The sequence below is a fragment of the Schistocerca serialis genome, chromosome 1 (genome assembly GCF_023864345.2).
Source record: "Schistocerca serialis cubense isolate TAMUIC-IGC-003099 chromosome 1, iqSchSeri2.2, whole genome shotgun sequence".
In the NCBI taxonomy this organism is placed as follows: domain Eukaryota; kingdom Metazoa; phylum Arthropoda; class Insecta; order Orthoptera; family Acrididae; genus Schistocerca; species Schistocerca serialis.
The window spans coordinates 876306133-876324991 of NC_064638.1; the positions used below are offsets into that span (position 1 = coordinate 876306133).

Genomic DNA, 18859 nt, shown 5'->3' on the forward strand with positions numbered 1-18859 from the left:
GTACCAGGTCAGGAGGGTAGTTACGGGATGCGAAAGCTGTTGTCAGGTTGTTGGTGTAATGGTTCAGGGATTCAGGACTGGAGCAGATTCGTTTGCCACGAAGACCTAGGCTGTAGGGAAGGGACCGTTTGATGTGCAATGGGTGGCAGCTGTCATAATGGAGGTACTGTTGCTTGTTGGTGGGTTTGATGTGGACGAAAGTGTGAAGCTGGCCACTGGACAGATGGAGGTCAACGTCAAGGAAAGTGGCATGGGATTTGGAGTAGGACCAGGTGAATCTGATGGAGCCAAAGGAGTTGAGGTTGGAGAGGAAATTCTGGAGTTGTTCTTCACTGTGAGTCCAGATCATGAAGATGTCATCAATAAATCCGTACCAAACTTTGGGTTGGCAGGCCTGGGTAACCAAGAAGGCTTCCTATAAGCGACCCATGAATAGGTTGGCGTACGAGGGGGCCATCCTGGTACCCATGGCTGTTCCCTTTAATTGTTGGTACGTCTGGCCTTCAAAAGTCAAACAATTAGAAACATTGAACTCGTGGACTATTCTTTCCCTTGACCTTGAGTCAAGGAACAAACTTGAAACTTTAACTTTATCCTGGACTGAACATTTACTTTTTAATTTCTTGATTAAGCTAAAATATTCAATGTCTAATTATTCTGGAGGTGGGTTTTCATCTTTAGAAATACTGTTGGTATCTGCATTATTAAAGCATGATTCTTAAGTCTTCTAATTCTGTCTGAAATTCTTTACACCTCACTTTCAATAGCTGCTTTTCTTTTTCTGCTACTCCATTGTATTTTTGAAGCAGGAGATACCTCTGAATTAGAAGAAACAAAAGCCAATTTGCTAATAGCTTCCTCATTAGAAACATGATTCTGGTTCTGGATTCATAATAAATATTTTTGAGGGAAAGTCTGGGCACAGGAAATTTCCAGGAATCACATTAATTTTCACTCTAGAAGCTGTTTTTCCTGCACTTAGCAAGGAAAAATGTTCTTGAGTGGATCAGAGAATTTTTTAATGACTGCACTTCAGAATATATTTTTTCTCATCATACAAACCGATGATATAGAAGAACTTACTATAATTTAAACAAAGTTTGTCTATCTTCATCATAGTCATTAACATTTTTAATGTTTTTTGAAACTGACAAACTGTTTTGTGACACTTCACTTACTATCAGTCCAATAGAGCACCATTCATTCACCCATTTCATTGCATTCCAATTAGTCTTTCAAATTTATTTATTATTAAATTTTGAAATTATTTTAGTTAACTCAGAATTACTCTCAATATAAAAGCATATAAAATATTTTACACTCTCAATGAAGTATACCCATCTATTAACAGACGTTTCTGAACATACTGACTACAAAAATGTGTCATCCAGCAAATGTAGTGGGGGTACACAGTTCGTTTACAGACTTGTCACCAATTATTGGGCTCCTGTGCAGACGTGTGCTCTCTTTACCGAGAACCTGTACTGTCTTGTCTTGAGGACTAAACTCATGCATCATATTCAGTTCCACCAGAGACAACTAGCCCCAAAATTTACAAAAATAAAGATTTTCAAAGTTCAAATATTTCTAAAAAATTAGGAAACATTTGCCAGTGTTCTTGCTGTATATAAGACTAGTAGTTTATGAAAACTAATTAGAGAAAAGAAACGCACTCTGATAAATCATTCTTTGGTTGTTATTTTTGGATCTAAAAATTGATTTTCTAAATTCTCGATACCAAACTTTGGAGGTCATTTTGATTTGTTATTTTTTAATCCGGCATATTTTCGGGAATAAACAATATTGTAAAGGAGACTTTCTAAAAACAATCATGTAAATTGCAATGTTTTAACTTAACCCACTGCAGAAATGTTCAAATTAATGCTAATGCCTCCAGACTGAAAAACTATTGTGCACTTACAAATAAAAATGGCCCCCATATTTAGTCCTCATTGTATGACTTCTTATGGATTGACCGTATAGATTTTAATTTCATCTTTATCAATAACACCAACAAATTATAGTACTATGTATATCTTCTTCAAAGGAAACTCTAGAAGTACATGAGACTCCATGCAAAACCATTTATACTATATCATCTAGGGCAATAATATGACCACCTCAAATTTCTTTGGCACGCTAATGGTACTATATGGACTGTTTTATTAACAGAAATGTTACAAGGAAACCGGGTACAAAATTATAGCATGGGATGACAAGCATCCACATAGCAATTACCACATTCAGAACTCTTGTCAGATCTGCTACTAGGGAACGTGAGCTACCTACAAAGAGGAGATTACTAGAGTTACATTCCCAATCTAAATTATACTAGCTATTTTATTGTAACTTAATTCCACTACACTTATGTCATGAACTATATCACTCTGTGTCCTTTTCCACACAAGTAAAACATGGAATATTTCCTAACCTGTGTGTTGTTTTTCACCGACTGAGTTAAAACTGATAATGGTCCAGTGCTAAACTCTTCTTCTTCTCTCTTTGACAGCTCTTCTGGTGTCATTTCAGATTTTGGCTTGTTTAAAAGTGACCTGGAAATATCAAAATCATTGTTTTCTAAGTCAAAACAGATCTTTCAAGAAGTAAATTAAAAAATAAACAAGTAAATTAAAAACAATTTAATACTAGCTCAGTAAAGTACTAAACTAACAGACTCAATCCACTAATCTGCATCATTCTATAACTGTACAAAGTATTAACCATATATGACAATCATTAAAGTAAAATATGCACAAGACATAACGACGAATTGTTACTTGCCATCTCTCACAGCCAGAATTACCAATACAAGTTTTACAGTGTTCCCACCTCTTGCATTTTTCTTAGTTTATGTACAATATACACCAAAATACTCAGATTCATCAATTGCATGTGGCTTTTTGAGTTATCTATACTGAAAAGTATGGTAAATTGAGCAATTTAAACCTCAGGCTGCATTACTGATCAACTTGTTACTACAATTTTTATTCATATTCACATTTGTTGACTGTTACACTGCAGCCAAATTGTCATCTTCAAAACTAACCTACACTGAAGCACCAAAGAAACTGGTTTAGGCATGCATATTCAAATACAGAGATATGTAAAGAGGCACAATATGGCACTGCTGTTGGCAACACCAGTATAAGACAAGTGTCTGGTGCAGCTGTTAGTTCAGATACAGCTACTACAATGGTAGGTTATCAAGATTTAAGTGAGTTTGAATGTGGTGTTATAGATGGCGCATGAGTGATGGGACACAGCTTCTTTGCTAGAAACTGGGCGGAAGATTCATACGGCTTTCGGTGACGGTGCTATGGGCATCACACAGATGAAGGAGTGGTACAACTGGTTTAAGATGACTGCACATTGGTGGAGAGCGAGCCATGCTCCAGTCAGCCATCAACATGTGAAAATAGACCTGGTCATTAACAAAGTGAATGCTGTGGTGATGCGGGACTACTGTGTGACTATGCTCACCTCTTGCAGAAGAGGTGAGCATCGACTTTTTTGACACATTCCATTGTGACTGAAGATCTGCCCACGAAGAGCGCATCTGCAAAATTCATGCCAAAGCTGCAGACTGCGGAGCAAAAGCAACTTCATGCTGAAGTCTCACAGAACATACTGGACTCCACACAGGGTGACCCTAAATTTATGAACACCATAATCACTGGTGATTAGTCCCAAGTTTATGGGTATGACATGGGAACCAAATCCCAATTGTCACAGTGGAACCATTCCTGATCACCAAGACCAAAGGAGGCCTGCCATGTGCGCAGCAGCATCAAACTGATGCTGACTACTTTCTTTGACTCCTGCTGTATGGTAAACCACAAGTACACACCACAGGGTCAATCAATCACCCTAGAGTACTACAGGGATGTCCATCACCTACAAGATGCAGCGCAGCACAAGAGACCGGACTTGCTCTCAACAGGAAATTGGCACCTCTCCATTATGACAATGCTGCAGCACGTTCCTCGCACTTGGTTCAGACTTTGACAAAAAACCACATTCCCATACTTCAAACTGCTTACTCCCCTGATTTGGCTCCCTGTGACTTCTGGCCATTCCGCAAGCTCAAGAGGCCACTGAAAGGAATCTAATTTCAGACAAGATAGGAAATTATGGCAGCAACAACAGCCAAGATGAACTCCATTCCAAAATAGGCATGTCTATTATCTCATAAACGAAAATATGTTTAAAAAATTTCTGACTCCTTTCATATCCATAACAATATTTTCACTTGTGAGCTGTGGAAGGTGCATTTGCACATTTGTTTTTCATTGTATATATTTATTGTGTATTCTTGTTATTTTGGAATGTTCTACATCCTGGAGGATCTCTTCACTATGGATCAATTAGAATGAAACATACATCTAATCTAATTTCTAATCCTCATGAGAAGATGATCAGATATCATATCTGATACATTATTTCTCCATTATAGCTTGCAGAGTAGCACAGAGCAATCTTATTGTCTAGAACTTTGTGCAATTTATAACACAATAAGTTTCTCTTAAAAAAATTGCTCCTTTACTCTGATCAGAAGAAATGATCAAATGTAAAGGACATGAACCTTCAACTGAAGTTTACCTTTGGTCCTATGTCGCATAATGTCTAATATGGACTACTTCAATTTTGTCCCATAGTGACTATCCATTCTCTTTATAGCAGACTTACTCATTTGCAACTGGAAAAAAGAGCACTGATCACTACCATAATAGGACACACAGAATTCCAGACATGACTTTCCTAAAGCAAAACCAGCTTCTCTCAAGGAGTCCGTACACACACATCTATAGCAACATGATTACTTTGATTCACGAAAACTGAATCTAATCAAATCCAAAGTCTAAGATGACGGCTCAGAGTGTCTTCTAAACTGTCTTCATATAAACTGGGAAAAGCTGTGGATCCAAAACACTTCGCTTCAGAATGCTATGTACCACTAACTTTAATCACCGACTTTCCTTCAATTGCTGTGAACTATGACCTTTCTGAAAGGAAATTACAAATCCAGCTGCACAACTGAGACAATAACCATTACACACACAATTCGATTTGCAACTGTTTAGGAGGAATGGTGTCAAAAGCCTTCTTAAAATAAAGAAATAAGGAATAAACCTGAGATTTCCCTTTCGATAGCATTCATTACTTCGTGTGAATGAAGACATAGTTGTGTTTCACAAGAATATTATTTTCTGAATCCTTCATGATTATATGTCAATAGCATGATGATCTGAAAGGTACCTGACACTGTACAACATGGTCAATTAATAGCCAAGATATGGTCATACAGAATTTGATATGTAATCATTTGATGACTACAACTAGTAAAACAAAGTACATTTACTAGACAGCAAAGGTTCTACAAGCACGAAAGCAACACTAGTGGTGTCCCACACAGAAGAATAGTATAATCTCTATCCTAACTAAACGTAAACACTTTTTCACACAAGATCAGCTGCAGGAAAATCTCTGTCACTGGACGATCTTACAGAAATGAAGAAAGAGTGATAAAATTTCCACTTGATGTACTGAATGGCAGTACACTTTAAATGTGCATAAATGCAAGATTACTTCCACAATGAAGGGGAAGAACCAGATAGCATCAGATCACATTATTAATGCATCTTTAAGAATAGGGATATTATTAAGAAGCAATGTGTAATGAAACAATGACATGAAACCAGTATTAGAGAAGGCAAATGGAAGGCTTACATATGTTGGAAGGTTCCAAAGTACTGAGAATCTGTAAAAGAATCACAGATAAGATTCTAGCGCAATCAATTCAAGCCTATTGTTCTAGTGTTTGGAATCCTTGTCACGTAGGCATGCTAGTAGCCAAACAAATTTAGAGATGTGTTTATAGAATCATAACAAGACATACTGCAGCATTGCTCTAGTCTTCAGCCGGAAGACTAGTTTGATGCAGCTCTCCACACTTCTCTAGGCTGTGCAAGCTGCCTCCTCTTTGAACAACAACAACAACCTACATCCATCTGAACCTGCTTACAGTACTCAAGGCTTGGTCTCCCTCTACAATTTTTACCCCTCACTTACTTCCATTACCAATCTGACAAATCCCTTATGCCTCAGGCTGTGTCCTATCAACCTACCCCTTCTGTCAGTCAAGTTGTGTCAAATTTATTTTTCCCCGTTTGATTCAGTACCTCATTTATTATTGAATCTAACCACATAACGATCATCATTCTTCTATCCATCCACATTTCAAAAGCTATTCTCTTCTTGTCTGAAATTTTTATTATTCATGTTTCACATCCACACAAGGCTACAGTCCACACAAATACCATAAGAAAAAATCTTCCCAACACTTAATTTGATATATCTTAAATTCCACACTTTCAGAAATGCCTTTCATGCAACTAATAATTTCCCATTTTGCTGCTCAAATAGCAAAATGCATGTATCTTTAGCATCTCATTTCCTGAACTCATTCCCTCAGCATTGCCTGACTTAATTCAGTTACACTCCACTATCATGTCCTCCAACTAATAACTGCAGTCTGATTCTGTACAAGTTGCAAACAATCTCTGGTTCCTATATTTTATCCCTGCCATATGTAATATTTCAAAGAGTGTAGTGCCCTCCACACTGTCAAAAGCTTTATCTGAATCTACAAATACAGGTTTGCATTTCCTCAATCTATGAGGGGTGATCAGAAACTAAGGTTTCAAGATTGATATATCCTGGAGTTTCATCTGTTATAGAGAAATTAGGAGTGTGGTGTAATATAGTTGGCAATTGTGCAGAGTTTCAGCCAGCCAATATCTACAACACTAGTTGTAGGTAAACACAAATGGCAACTCGTTTTTATCAGCTCAGTTAATTGATTTCTGTGGGCAAAACACATAACTGGGACTGAAATTCACTGGCAGCTGGTAGAGGGTTACGGAGAGACTAATGTCTCATCAGTATGTCACAGAATGGTGTCTTAAGTTTGCAACCAGTAGCTGGGAAGTCAGTGTGACCAGGGTTTTCACACTTTCTACATGACATGGATACAACTCACCCTCATGTGATATACACCATGCAGTAGAGGGTGAAATGCATTCTGCTGCAACAATCCTGGTGTTTGTGCCTGGCATTCTCTCCAGTTTTAACAAAAGCTCCATCATGCAAGGTGTCAACACTGTTTTTAGTCTACCTGCATGTTGCACCTTGGTTTTAAATGAACCTATCTCACAGCCACTCATATGAACTAAAGAATACACTGCTATCTTGCAGTCTTCTCCAAGTATATACTTCATTGTTTAGTTTTGTTTTAGGGTGCAAAAACAACTGGGGTCATATGTGCTCAAGTAAAAACTATAGAACACTAAGACAGAGGGGAGTTAAAAAACGACTATTTGTCAATCCCAACTGACATGCAGAAGACAGCTAAAAACAGGCATGTGGAAAAAGGGCTAAAAAGGACACCATACAGAAGTGGAGGTCCAAAACTAAAAATTAAATGGCCTTCACTATATTGCTTTGGCAGATAAAAAGTAACACGCAGTCAACATCCCCCCCCCGTCATTTGCTAAAACAGTCGATAACTCAAGATTGCAAACCCAAACAGGAATGTATTAAAACGTCAAAAAATGGACATTCCATCAGGAAGTGGCGGACAGTTAAAACTTGGGCGCAATTTGTACAAAAGTGGTAGGGTGGCGCCACTTAGTAAATGATGATGGCTAAAAAGGCAGTGCCCAATATGCAGCCGAGTTAAAATAACCTCCTCCCGGAGGGAGGGCCGAGAGGAGGTCGTCAAAGCCGCTGGAAGAGGCTTAATAAGCTGGAGCTTATTCCCGTGAAGGGAGGACCATTGGTGATGCCAAAGAGACACTACCTCCTGACAGACGGCAACACATAGATCATCAGAGGAGAATATAGGTACTCATGGGCTGAGGTACGAGGACTGGAACTTTGGCAGCAGCGTCAGCAGCCCTGTTTACTGGCAGACTGACATGCCCAGGGACCTACAAAAACATCACACTGGCTCCACCAAGAGTGAGCAGTTGACAGTTTTCCTGGACCCACTGCACTAAGGAACGGGCAGTGTACAGTGCACATAAGACTGAAGGGCACTGAGTCTGAGCAGAGGACAAATGAAAAGGCTGTGTTGCCAGATGTACTCCATGATCTGATACAAGGCGAAGAGCTTGGCTGTAAATAATGAGGAGTGTTCCGGAAGCTGATATCGAAAGACGTGGGTGCCAATGACAATGGCACACCTGTGCCCACAGTCAGTCCAAGAGCCAAGGTGGCGAAGGGTTCACAACCACCGGGAAAGGTGCAGGTAATGTGAAGTTAAGCTGCTGTATCAAGCAGACTCCAGGAGGTAACAGAAGGACAAGCCGCACACTGACGATCAAAGGAATCATCAAAGGAGGCGGCATAGGATAGGTGACCACGCATGGCAGATAAACGGCATGCATACCTGCAGAGGAGAAAGTCACAGTGGTAGGACAGAGGTAGTTCAGCAGCTTCAGTATACAGATTCTCAACCAGGCTGGTGTAAAAGGCGTGCGTGGCCAAACGGATGCCACGATATGGATAGGTTTGTGATGGCGTAAGAGGGATGGGCGTGCAGACGCAGAAACAAAGCACCCATAGTCGCGTTTCGAATGGACAAGGGACCAGTACAAACGGAGGAGGGTGGTGCGATCGGCACCCCTGGAGGTACCACTGAGGACATCGAGGAACCCTGTACAGCGGGCTGCCAGGTAAGATACATGCGAGGACCAAGAGTTTCCTATTGTGCACAAGTCCCAGGAATTTCGTAGTTTCAATGAACAGAAGGGCAACAGGATTGGATTGGATTGTATTGTATTGTGGGGGTCGAAGGAGCCAGACTACAAAGGTCATTGGTCCCTAAATACTTACCAGGCATAAAAACAAGTAAAAGAGGTAACAAGGGACGACACAGATCAAGAAAGACACAGACAAATACCAGAAAACAAGGAAATAAAAGCACAGAGATTTACAGTGGTGGGCCGACCATGGGAAAAAAGGGAAAAGCCAACCACCAAGAAACACACTGAAAACCATGATCTAAAACCGTTGGCCAAAGGCCACGCTCAACACAAAATAGGACACAAACCCTTAGATCAAACGATAAAAGCCCCCTGCATGAATAAAACTCAAAACTAGGTCTGCCATTGCAGCATCATATGATAAAAGTGCAGGGAGTGTATCAGGCAGTGCAAACGTCTGCCCGAGTGCAGTTAAAAACAGACAGGCCAACAAGATGTGGACCACTGTCAACACTGATCCACAGTGGCAGAGAGGTGGGTCCTCATGGTGCAAGAGATGACTGTGCATGCCAGGTGTGGCCAATGCGAAGCTGGCAGAGAACATCGGAGTCCTTGCGGGAGGATCGTAAGGAGGAGTGCCACACACCAGTAGTCTCTTTGATGGCCCGAAGTTTGTTGGGTGAAGGCAGAGTGCACCATTCTTCACCCTAGGTGCAAAGTACCTTCTACCGCAAAACTGACATGAGGTCACTCTCCCAAAAGGCCAATCTCCAAGGCTGGTGCACCGACAGCCTGTTTGGCCAGCGTGTCAACACGTTCATTTCCCGGCATGCTGACATGACCCGGGTTCCACACAAAGACCACAGAGCGGCCGCAACGGGCAAGAGTATGGAGAGACTCCTGGTTAGCCATCACCAGACAAGAGCAAGGGAAACACTGGTCAATAGCTCGTAAACCGCTCAGGGAGTCACTACAGATAACTAAGGACTCACCTAAGCAGTAGCAGATATACTCTAGGGCGCACGAGATGGTGACCAGCTCGGCAGCAAAAACACTGGAGCCAGCCAGCAATGAGTGTTGTTCATAATGATCACCTAGAGTACGAGCATAACTGACATGACCAGCAACCATTGAACCGTCAGTACAGACAACGTCAGAGCCTTGAAATGCGGCAAGGATTGAAAGAAAGCAGCGGCAGAGGGCCTCAGGAGGGGCTGAGTCCTTCGAGCCCTGTGCCAAAACGAGCCTAAGGTATGGGCAGGACACACACCATGGGGGTAGACATATATGGACCCAGAAAACAGGTGCAAGAGGGAAAAACTGAAGCCCAGAGAGAAGAGCCCGGACACGAACTGAGATCGTACACCCTGATTGGGGCCGCCACTCTGGCAGATGGATGACCGAGTTGGGGGAAAGCATACGGTAATTGGGATGCTTGGGCAAGCTACAAACATGGGCAGCTTAAGCAGCCAGTAATCATTGGGGCCGGATACGCAATGGAGGGACACCAGCCTCCACAAGTATGCTAGAGACAGGGCTTGTGCGGAAAGCTCCAGTGGTGGTTTGGATTCCACTGTGAAGGGTGGTGCCAAGCAACTACAACGCAGAAGGGGATGCCGAACTGTAAGGCTGAGATGGGACTGGATTAACGCCTGGTACAGCTGGTGCGACTCAAGCAAAAGAGTGTTACGATGCCACTAGCATGTTTGTTTAAGCTGCCGAATATGAGGGAGCCAAGTCAACCGGGCATCAAAAACCAATCCCAAAAACCGGATATGTCTCCACCACTGAAAGAGGTTCGCCGTCAAGATAAAGCCTTGGCTCACGGTGAACAATGTGATGCCAGCAGAAATGTATAATGCAGGTCTTGGCAGACGAAAACTGGAAGCTATGCACTACAGCCCAGGACTGCGCCTGGCAGATAGAGCTCTGCAACTGCCGTTCAGCAGCTGCAATGCCGGTGGAGCTATAGTATAGGCAGAAGTCATCAGCACACAAGGAAGCTGAGGCAGACGTTCTCACCACCACAGCGAGCCCATTAATTGCAACTAAAAAGAGGCAGACACTCAAGATGGATCCTTGCGGGACCACATTCTCCTGAACTCAGGAGGGACTATGGGAGGCTGCAACTTGCATGTGGAAGGAACGAAGCGACAGAAAATTTTGTATGAAAATCTGGAGCGGGCCCCAAAGACCCCACCCATGAAGCGTGGTGAGGATGTGATGTCACCGTGTCGTAACATATGCCTTCCTCATGTCAAAAAAGACGGCAACCAGATGCTGAGGACAGGCAAAGGCCATACGGATGGCAGACTCCAGGCTCACCAGATTATCGGTGGCAGATCGGCCCTTACGGAACCCACCCAGAGACGAAGCCAGAAGGCACCGAGACTCGAGCAGCCAACTCAACCTCAGGCTCACCATGCTTCCAAGCAACTTGCAAAGAACATTGGTGAGGCTAATGGGGCAGTAACTGTCCACCTCCAGTGGGTTCTTGCCAGGGATTACAATGCTTTCCCGCCACTGCGATACGGTTGAAAAGGTCTAGGAGGCGTCACCGGCAGTCCACCGAGAGGTGTCTGAGCACCTGACAGTGGATGTGATCTGACCCGGGAGCCATAATAGGGCAAGCAGCTAGGGCACTTTGGAATTCCCACTCACTGAACGGAGCATTGTACGAGTCAGGGTGGCACATGTGAAACGAAAGGCTCCAATGTTCCAACCGCTCTTTCAGGTAGTGGAAGGCCAGCAGGTACTTCGCAGAAGCGGAACTCTGAGAAAAATGCTCCGCTAAGTGGTTTGCAATTCTGTCGGAGTCAGTAAATACTGCTCCATTCAGTGAAAGCATAGGTATGCTGATGGGGGTCCGATAGCAGTAGAGTCGCCTAATCTTGGCCCAAACCTGTGATGGAGAGGTATGGAGGCCAATGGTGGAGACATACCTTTCCCAGCACTCCTGTTTGCGTCGGCGAATGAGGTGGCGGGCTCGCACACGGAGCTGTTTAAAGGTGATGAGGTGTTCCAATGAGGGATGCCGCTTGTGACGGTGCGCTGGAGGGCCCGCCTGTGATCTTTAATCGCCTCAGCGACCTTGGGCGGCCACCAAGACACAGTCCTCCACCGAGGGGCCCCAGAAGAACAGGGAATGGAAGATTCTGCGGCAGTAATAATGCCAGTGGTGACCGAGTGAACCACCGCATCAATGGTGTCATTGGTAAGAGGCTCAATAGTGGCAATGGTGGTGAACAAGTCCCAGTCAGCCTTATTCATAGCCCATCTGCAGGGGCACCCAGAAGAGTGACGCTGTGGCAGTGACAGAAAGATCAGAAAGTGGTCACTACCACACAAGTTGTCATGCACACTCCATTAGACATACGGTAATAGGCTGGGGCTGTAGATCGAAAAACTGATGGCCGAGTACGTGCCATGCGCCACACTGAAATGTGTGAAGGCACCATTATTTAAAAGAGAGAGGTTGAGCTGTGCCAACACTTGCTCAATGATGCTGCCTCGGCCTGTTGTCACTGATCCACTCCACAGAGTGTTATGAGCATTGAAGTCATCCAGTAACAGAAAAGGTGGCAGCAATTGGGCTATCAGCGCAGCCAGGACATGCTACGGGACATCACCATCTGGTGGTAGATTTAGACTCTGCAGACAGTAACAGCCTGAGGCGTCCACACCCGAACAGCCACAGCCTCTAAAGGTGTTTGTAGAGGGACACACTCACTGTAAAGAGTGTGAAGGATGTAGATGCAGACGCCACCAGATAACCTCTCATAAGCTGCCCGGTTCTTACAATAATCCCAATAGCCACGGAGGGAGCGGGTTCGCGCCGCAGGAATCCAAGTTTCCTGAAGAGCAATGCAGAGGAAAGGGTGAAGGCTGAGAAGTTGTCAGAGCTCAGCAAGATAGTGGAAAAAACCGCTGCAGTTCCGCTGGAGGATGACATTGTCCATGGCCGAGAAAGGCGTGAAGAGACCGAGGTGCAGATTATGCTGCTGGGTCACCTGCTGCCACTGATTGAGTACCTGTGCGAGTGACACCCATTGTGTCTGAGGGTCCGGCGAGATCTAGGTCCTCAGCGGACGCCAGAATCTCTCCCTCGTCCTCAGAGGAATGGAACATTCTGCAGCAGTAAGGATAATGTTGGTGAAATAGTCCACCTGAACATCACAACTGGAAATCATGTTCTTCAGAGGTTGCCAGGGAGGAGTAAAGCTGCCAGTCAGCCTTAGTAAGCTGCCATTTGGGCGTGCACGCAGATGGTAGGAGTCAACAAACAGACAGCACACAGGAAATGGCCGCTCGAGTAAGTGTCAGAAAGAACGGACCACCCAAGACGATGGGCAAGATGGGCAGTGCAAAAGGATAGATCCATATGGGAATAGGTGTGCAAGGAGACGGAAAGGAAAGTGGGTGCTCCAGAGTTAAGGCAGAAGTTGGTTGGCGATACAAAGGCCGGCTGGGCTAGCGTACCATGTGGCGACATCGCTGAAGAGGATCCTCAAGTTGGCGAAGCAGAAGACCATTTCCCTTTGGTGGACTTCTTCAAGCCCTTCCCGTTAGAGGAAGACTCGGGTGATGTTTGGCTGGAGGGATGGAGGAAGTCTTTGCGGGAGTACTCCTTCTGTCCTTTCCAGTCAACCGGTTGTGTAGCTGGTGGCTGCGCCCTTTGAGGCGAGAGCTGGACGGGGGAATGGTGATGCTACCTTAAGACTGGGTGATTTCACAACCTCAGAGCTGTATTTTAGGTCGTATGGCTGCATGGCCATGTCCTTAATGGAGCAAGGGATAACAAGAACAGAACTATAGGTACCAGGAGAACGCAGGGTTTGCGACTGGGTAAGGCACCTTTTCCTTTACCTGGATCTCTTGAACAGTCCGCTCATCAAGATACAAGGGACAATTCCAAGAGGAGGTGGCATAGGCGCCATTGCAGTTGATACAGTGGGGAGAAGGAGGTGGGCAATCGCCCTCGTGTGCATCCCTATCACAGGTGATACATTTGGCGGGGTGTCGACAAGACATTTTAGTATGGTTGAAACAATGACACTGGTAGCAGTGCATCATATTTGGAATGAACGGCCGGAATGTGATAATTTCATAGCCTGCTTTGCACTTGAACGGAAGCACCACTCTATCAAAGGTGAGAAAGAGTGCGGGTGGGCACTAAGGAGGGATCGACCTTTTCCATTACACGATGGACAACAATGACACCCTGATCAGAGGTAAGATTGGATTTCGGCCTTGATTAGACCGTCTAACAGCCTGGTGTAAATTACACCACGGGAAGAATTCATAGTTCTATGGGCCTCGACACGAACAGGGTAACCAAGGAGAAGCGAGGCAACAAGTACTTGCTGTGCTTGAGCATCACAAGCGGTCTCCAAAAGCAAAGTGCCATTCAATAAACAAGAGCAGGATTTCACAGGGCCAGCAACTGCATCAACACCTTTCTGAATAATAAACGGATTTACTGTGGAGAAGGACTGACCGTATTCAGTATGTGAGACGTCAAGGAACCGTAGTGCAGCGGGAAGGGTCTTTGAATCATTAACCTCCCCTGAAACTCAACTTCTGGATCCTTCAATTTACCCAGCTCCCTCTCCTTATGTCCTAACTTTTTACAGCTTCTTTAGTTTTAATCAACAGTTCATCACCAAAAAAATTAGAATCTGAACCCACATCTGCATCTTGAACTGTCTTATCAGTTCAATCATCATGTTGAGTGCCACAGCTGATTGACACTAATGTTAATGAAACCACCAATGTTGTATTATCACACATTAATGTTAACAATATACAACAAACCATCCACTTTGGTTATTTTATCTCTATTACACGTCCAATGACATTACATCTTATGTAATAACTTTATTCACAGGATACGAGTGTTCTGCGAGGTCACAATAATTATTACATTCCACATAACTACTTTACAACAGTTTTGTATAAGCACTCATCTGCTCTTTTGCTGCTATGCATTATTCTTTTGTAAATGTTGTATCTAAATTTTGAAATTTTTTAAGTAACTTTTCACAAGTAATTTCTATATTTCAGATTTTGTCTTTACTTGCAACAATTATGATTCTACAATCAATGTACTGCGCTCGACAGAGGCCATGCAGTTTGTTCACTTCACCTGGGGAGCAGTTCTGTCTGGATGATACCTTCTGTAACACACTGGTTCAAAATGGTTCAAATGGCTCTGAGCACTATGTGACTTAACATCTGAGGTCATCAGTCGCCTAGAACTTAGAATTAATTAAACCTAACCAACCTAAGGACATCACACACATCCATGCCCGAGGCAGGATTCGAACCTGCCACTGTAGCGCCTAGAACCGCGCGGCCACTCTGGCCGGCAACACACTGGTAAAACTTATTTATTACAGACTGTTGGCAACGTGAGCTGCCTATTTTATTCGTTAAGATGGTATAGCTTTCAGCCATAATTCCTCATTTTGTTTAACTGCAGACAACATCCTGATATTCTATAAGAAAGAAAGCGGTTGTAACAAAAATGTTTATTAATAAAACTTTTGTCTCATCAATCATTAACATTAGTTGCAAATCTGGTTCCAAAATCTTAGTGTTACTTAAGCATTTTGAATCCTCCCAGTGTTCACACATTCAATTCCACGCATACAACTTTCTTTCACGGGGTCCATCCGTGTGAAATCAACCACTGGTCTGGTTCTTGACATCTCAGTTTTTGATATGCTTTTGTACATTTATACCAGTAGTTTGCATGATAAATTGCAAAATAAAATTTGTTTGGACTTTTCATTTTTGACTTCTGTCATTCCACAGGACCCACCAAATCAAACAATTAAAAAGTTCAAAGGAGTTGTAATAATAACTTTTCTACAGCAGAAGATACCTTCTCAAATTTAAATAACTTTAAAAAAAATGCTTTATTATTTTATTTCTAAACACAGTTCAATTTCATAATAGTACAACTGCTTGGAAAATGTAAATTACAGCTTGTACATTGACTGCCATGATCACCTGCCATTTTCCACATTAACAGTTCAGATGCTGCAGAATTTCAAGTGAAATTTTGAAGCAAATCACAGCAGTTTTTCTCTGTGTACTCTTTACAATCCTTTGTCACGCATACAACACAAAACTGTATCTTATTTATATTGTAGATAACAACTGCTCTATATAGTATGAATTTTGTGCCTCAAATTGTATTGCCTGTGTGACAATACTTTACTGCATTATGTTCACATTTCTGTTAGTGTTACACAACATGAAAATTCAACAATCTGTCCTTATTTGCTTTCTAGGTGTCTAAACGATTTCTCGGTTTAAAAATGTCATCTGTTGAGAGATCATGTGTGATTAGAGAAAAACTTAAACAGGATCCAGGGAAGTACGCATGAGATCGAATGTGCACAAAAGATTTAAATTAAGTAGAATGAAAGAAAAACAAGCACCTCAAACTGATAGAAAGGATTTAAAATTCAAGTGTGAGCAGCACAGGATAAGATAAGCTAAAATTATTAGGCAAGACAAAACATCTCCACAAAAGGGCTCTCATAGCAGTAGCAGGTCACTGGAAAGCAGTTGCTAAAGTAAGAGAGAGGTTTGTCAAATAGCCCAAGGAGAGGTAAAACAATGGTAGCAAAATTGTTTGTTGATGAGTTACCAGAACTTGCATGAAGGCTGACTGTAGCTTGGAGGCAAAAGTCTGAATGAATCAACAAAAGCTAATGTGACACAGTTTTATCATCATGATAACACTGGCAGGACACAACCAGGTAAAAATGAAAAAGTTACCATAAAGAATTCCCAAACTGGGAGGGTGTAGACATGCACAAAATGATGACTATAACTGAAGCCTATGACCAAATTGTGAAGGGATGTACAGACTGTTTTATTAAAAAATCTGTTTCAACTTCACCTATTATTCCCATTTCTTTTATCCTCCATAATACACGTGTATGTACGTACCATGCTAATACACGGTTTATGGTGGAAAATATAGGAAAAGAAACAGTATTCCCACTCAGGACACAAGAATTAGTAGCCCTCCTTTTAAATGACTGAAAACTTTTGTGTTGCTTATGTTTAATTATAATTGTTTTCACCTTCATTTCAACGGTAAACTCCCTTGCATTTCTCCTATTCCATACTAATGTATAACGTCTTGCGTGTCACACAAACAACAGTCACACACATCACACAAACAACATTTTCAAACAAAAAATAAATGCGACATACATGTTCGTGAGAAATTTATATTGTGTTGTCTTACTAGTGAATATTTAATTTACAATATAACAACATTTCCCTGAAATTGACAGGACAAGATAAATGAGTTTTAATAAAATCTCAACTTACCTGGAAAAGATGTGTTCCCACCTGTCACCACACAGGCAACAAAAATTTCTGCTTGTTTATGTTAACTGTATTTATCTTCAACGGTTCAAACGTATTGCTTCACTTACAATGCATACTACTACAATGTGACAAATGAAAAGTTTTAGTGCATAAGTGGTGCCACCCATGATGATTTTTTCACAGGGTATTTGTTGTCACAATGTGATGCATGCAACCACGGAATGACCCACTTATTAATTTTTAAAACTTACAAAACTGTGCATTTTTTATTGTTTTGAAGCCTGAAGACCACCACTCTAAAATTATTTCACTTAGAGACCTGGAATTTATACTATTTTATTAAGTTTCTTACAATTTCATAACCCTGCTTCTTTTTAAATTTTGAAACTTTTAAAACAGTAACTTTTTTCTTTGGGGGGGGGGGGGGGGGGGAGGGGGAGGGGTGTCAAGGATGTATACTAAGTTGTAATGCAAACTTTAAATGACAAAAACCAAATAAGGCTATAAAATCATATAATGCCCACTTCAAAGTACCCAGGAACATGTATCTGCCTTAGTTGATCAGCACCAGCAACCCATGATACAAAGACATCCCATTTATATTAAATACAAAAACCATTTCCTAGATTGTCTGAAATCCTTCCCCACCAGACACCTGGGTTGTCACCAGTGATGCCACCGACTTCTATACTAACATCCCCCCTGTACATGGTCTGTCTATCTGCTGCTGCTGAACATTTCCTCAGTCAGCACCCACCTGATTCCAAACTTATGACATCCTCCCTGCTCACCTTAATTGTCTCTATACTTTCAAACAGCTACTTCACCTTTAAGGGGACTAACATACAAACAGATGGACTCAGGGTGAGGCTGACTTGTTAAAATTCCTAGAATCTATAAATATCTTCTCCCAATTAAATTTCACATGGTCGTACTCTGAATCTCATGCCACTTTCCTTGATGTTGATCTCTTGCTCACTGAAGACTGGCCACGCACTTCTGTTAACATTAAACCTACTGACAAGCAACAGTAATTACATTTTGACAGTTGCCATCCTATCCATGTCAAATGTTCCCTACCTTGGTATTTGAGGCAAACATATTTGTTTGGATGCATACTCTTCACAGCCATACCCCACTATTCTCACCTCAGCATTCACTAGACATAATTACCCCACAAGCCTCACTCCACGGCAGATTTTCTGGGTCATCATATCCAATCCTGACACTGCTTATAAAAAAAAACTTTGGAGCACATCATTTGTCACTTAGTATTAGCCATGTCTTGAATGTATCAATGAGCTACTTCCAACAAGGCTATGACTTCTTAAAATCATGCCCTGAAATGAGGTCCACTGTCAGATTCTGCCCACCACACCTAGAATAGCTTTTCTCACCCTCCCATGTATCCCTTTCAGACCCTGTGCTCCTTCTGCACCCAACTCCCTAGCCTATGGCTCCTACTCCTGTGACCATCCCCACTGCAAAACTTGCCCCATGCACCCTCATACCACTACCTATATCAGCCCTGTAACTGGCAAAACATATTGTCAAAGGGAGAGCCACCTGTGAAATGTCACAACATGTACTAACTATTATGTATACAATGTTCAGCATTTTACATCGGCATGACTACTACCAAGTTATGAGTTATGATGAATGGGCATGGACAGAGGGAGTATACCGGCATCACACAATTCCTGTTACAGAACCTGCTCTACAACATGACAGCCGTGACC

At 42.4% G+C, this 18859-nt stretch overlaps 1 protein-coding gene across 1 annotated transcript in view; it reads right to left on the reverse strand.

Annotated features, from left to right (window-relative positions):
• The window catches only part of LOC126486412 (probable small nuclear ribonucleoprotein Sm D2), a 44549-nt gene that overhangs the window by 17313 nt on the left and 8377 nt on the right, over positions 1-18859 (reverse strand). The window contains exon 2 of the mRNA XM_050108946.1: positions 2432-2552. Coding sequence (XP_049964903.1) covers positions 2432-2552 — 121 coding nt within the window. The remainder of the gene's footprint in view (positions 1-2431; positions 2553-18859) is intronic.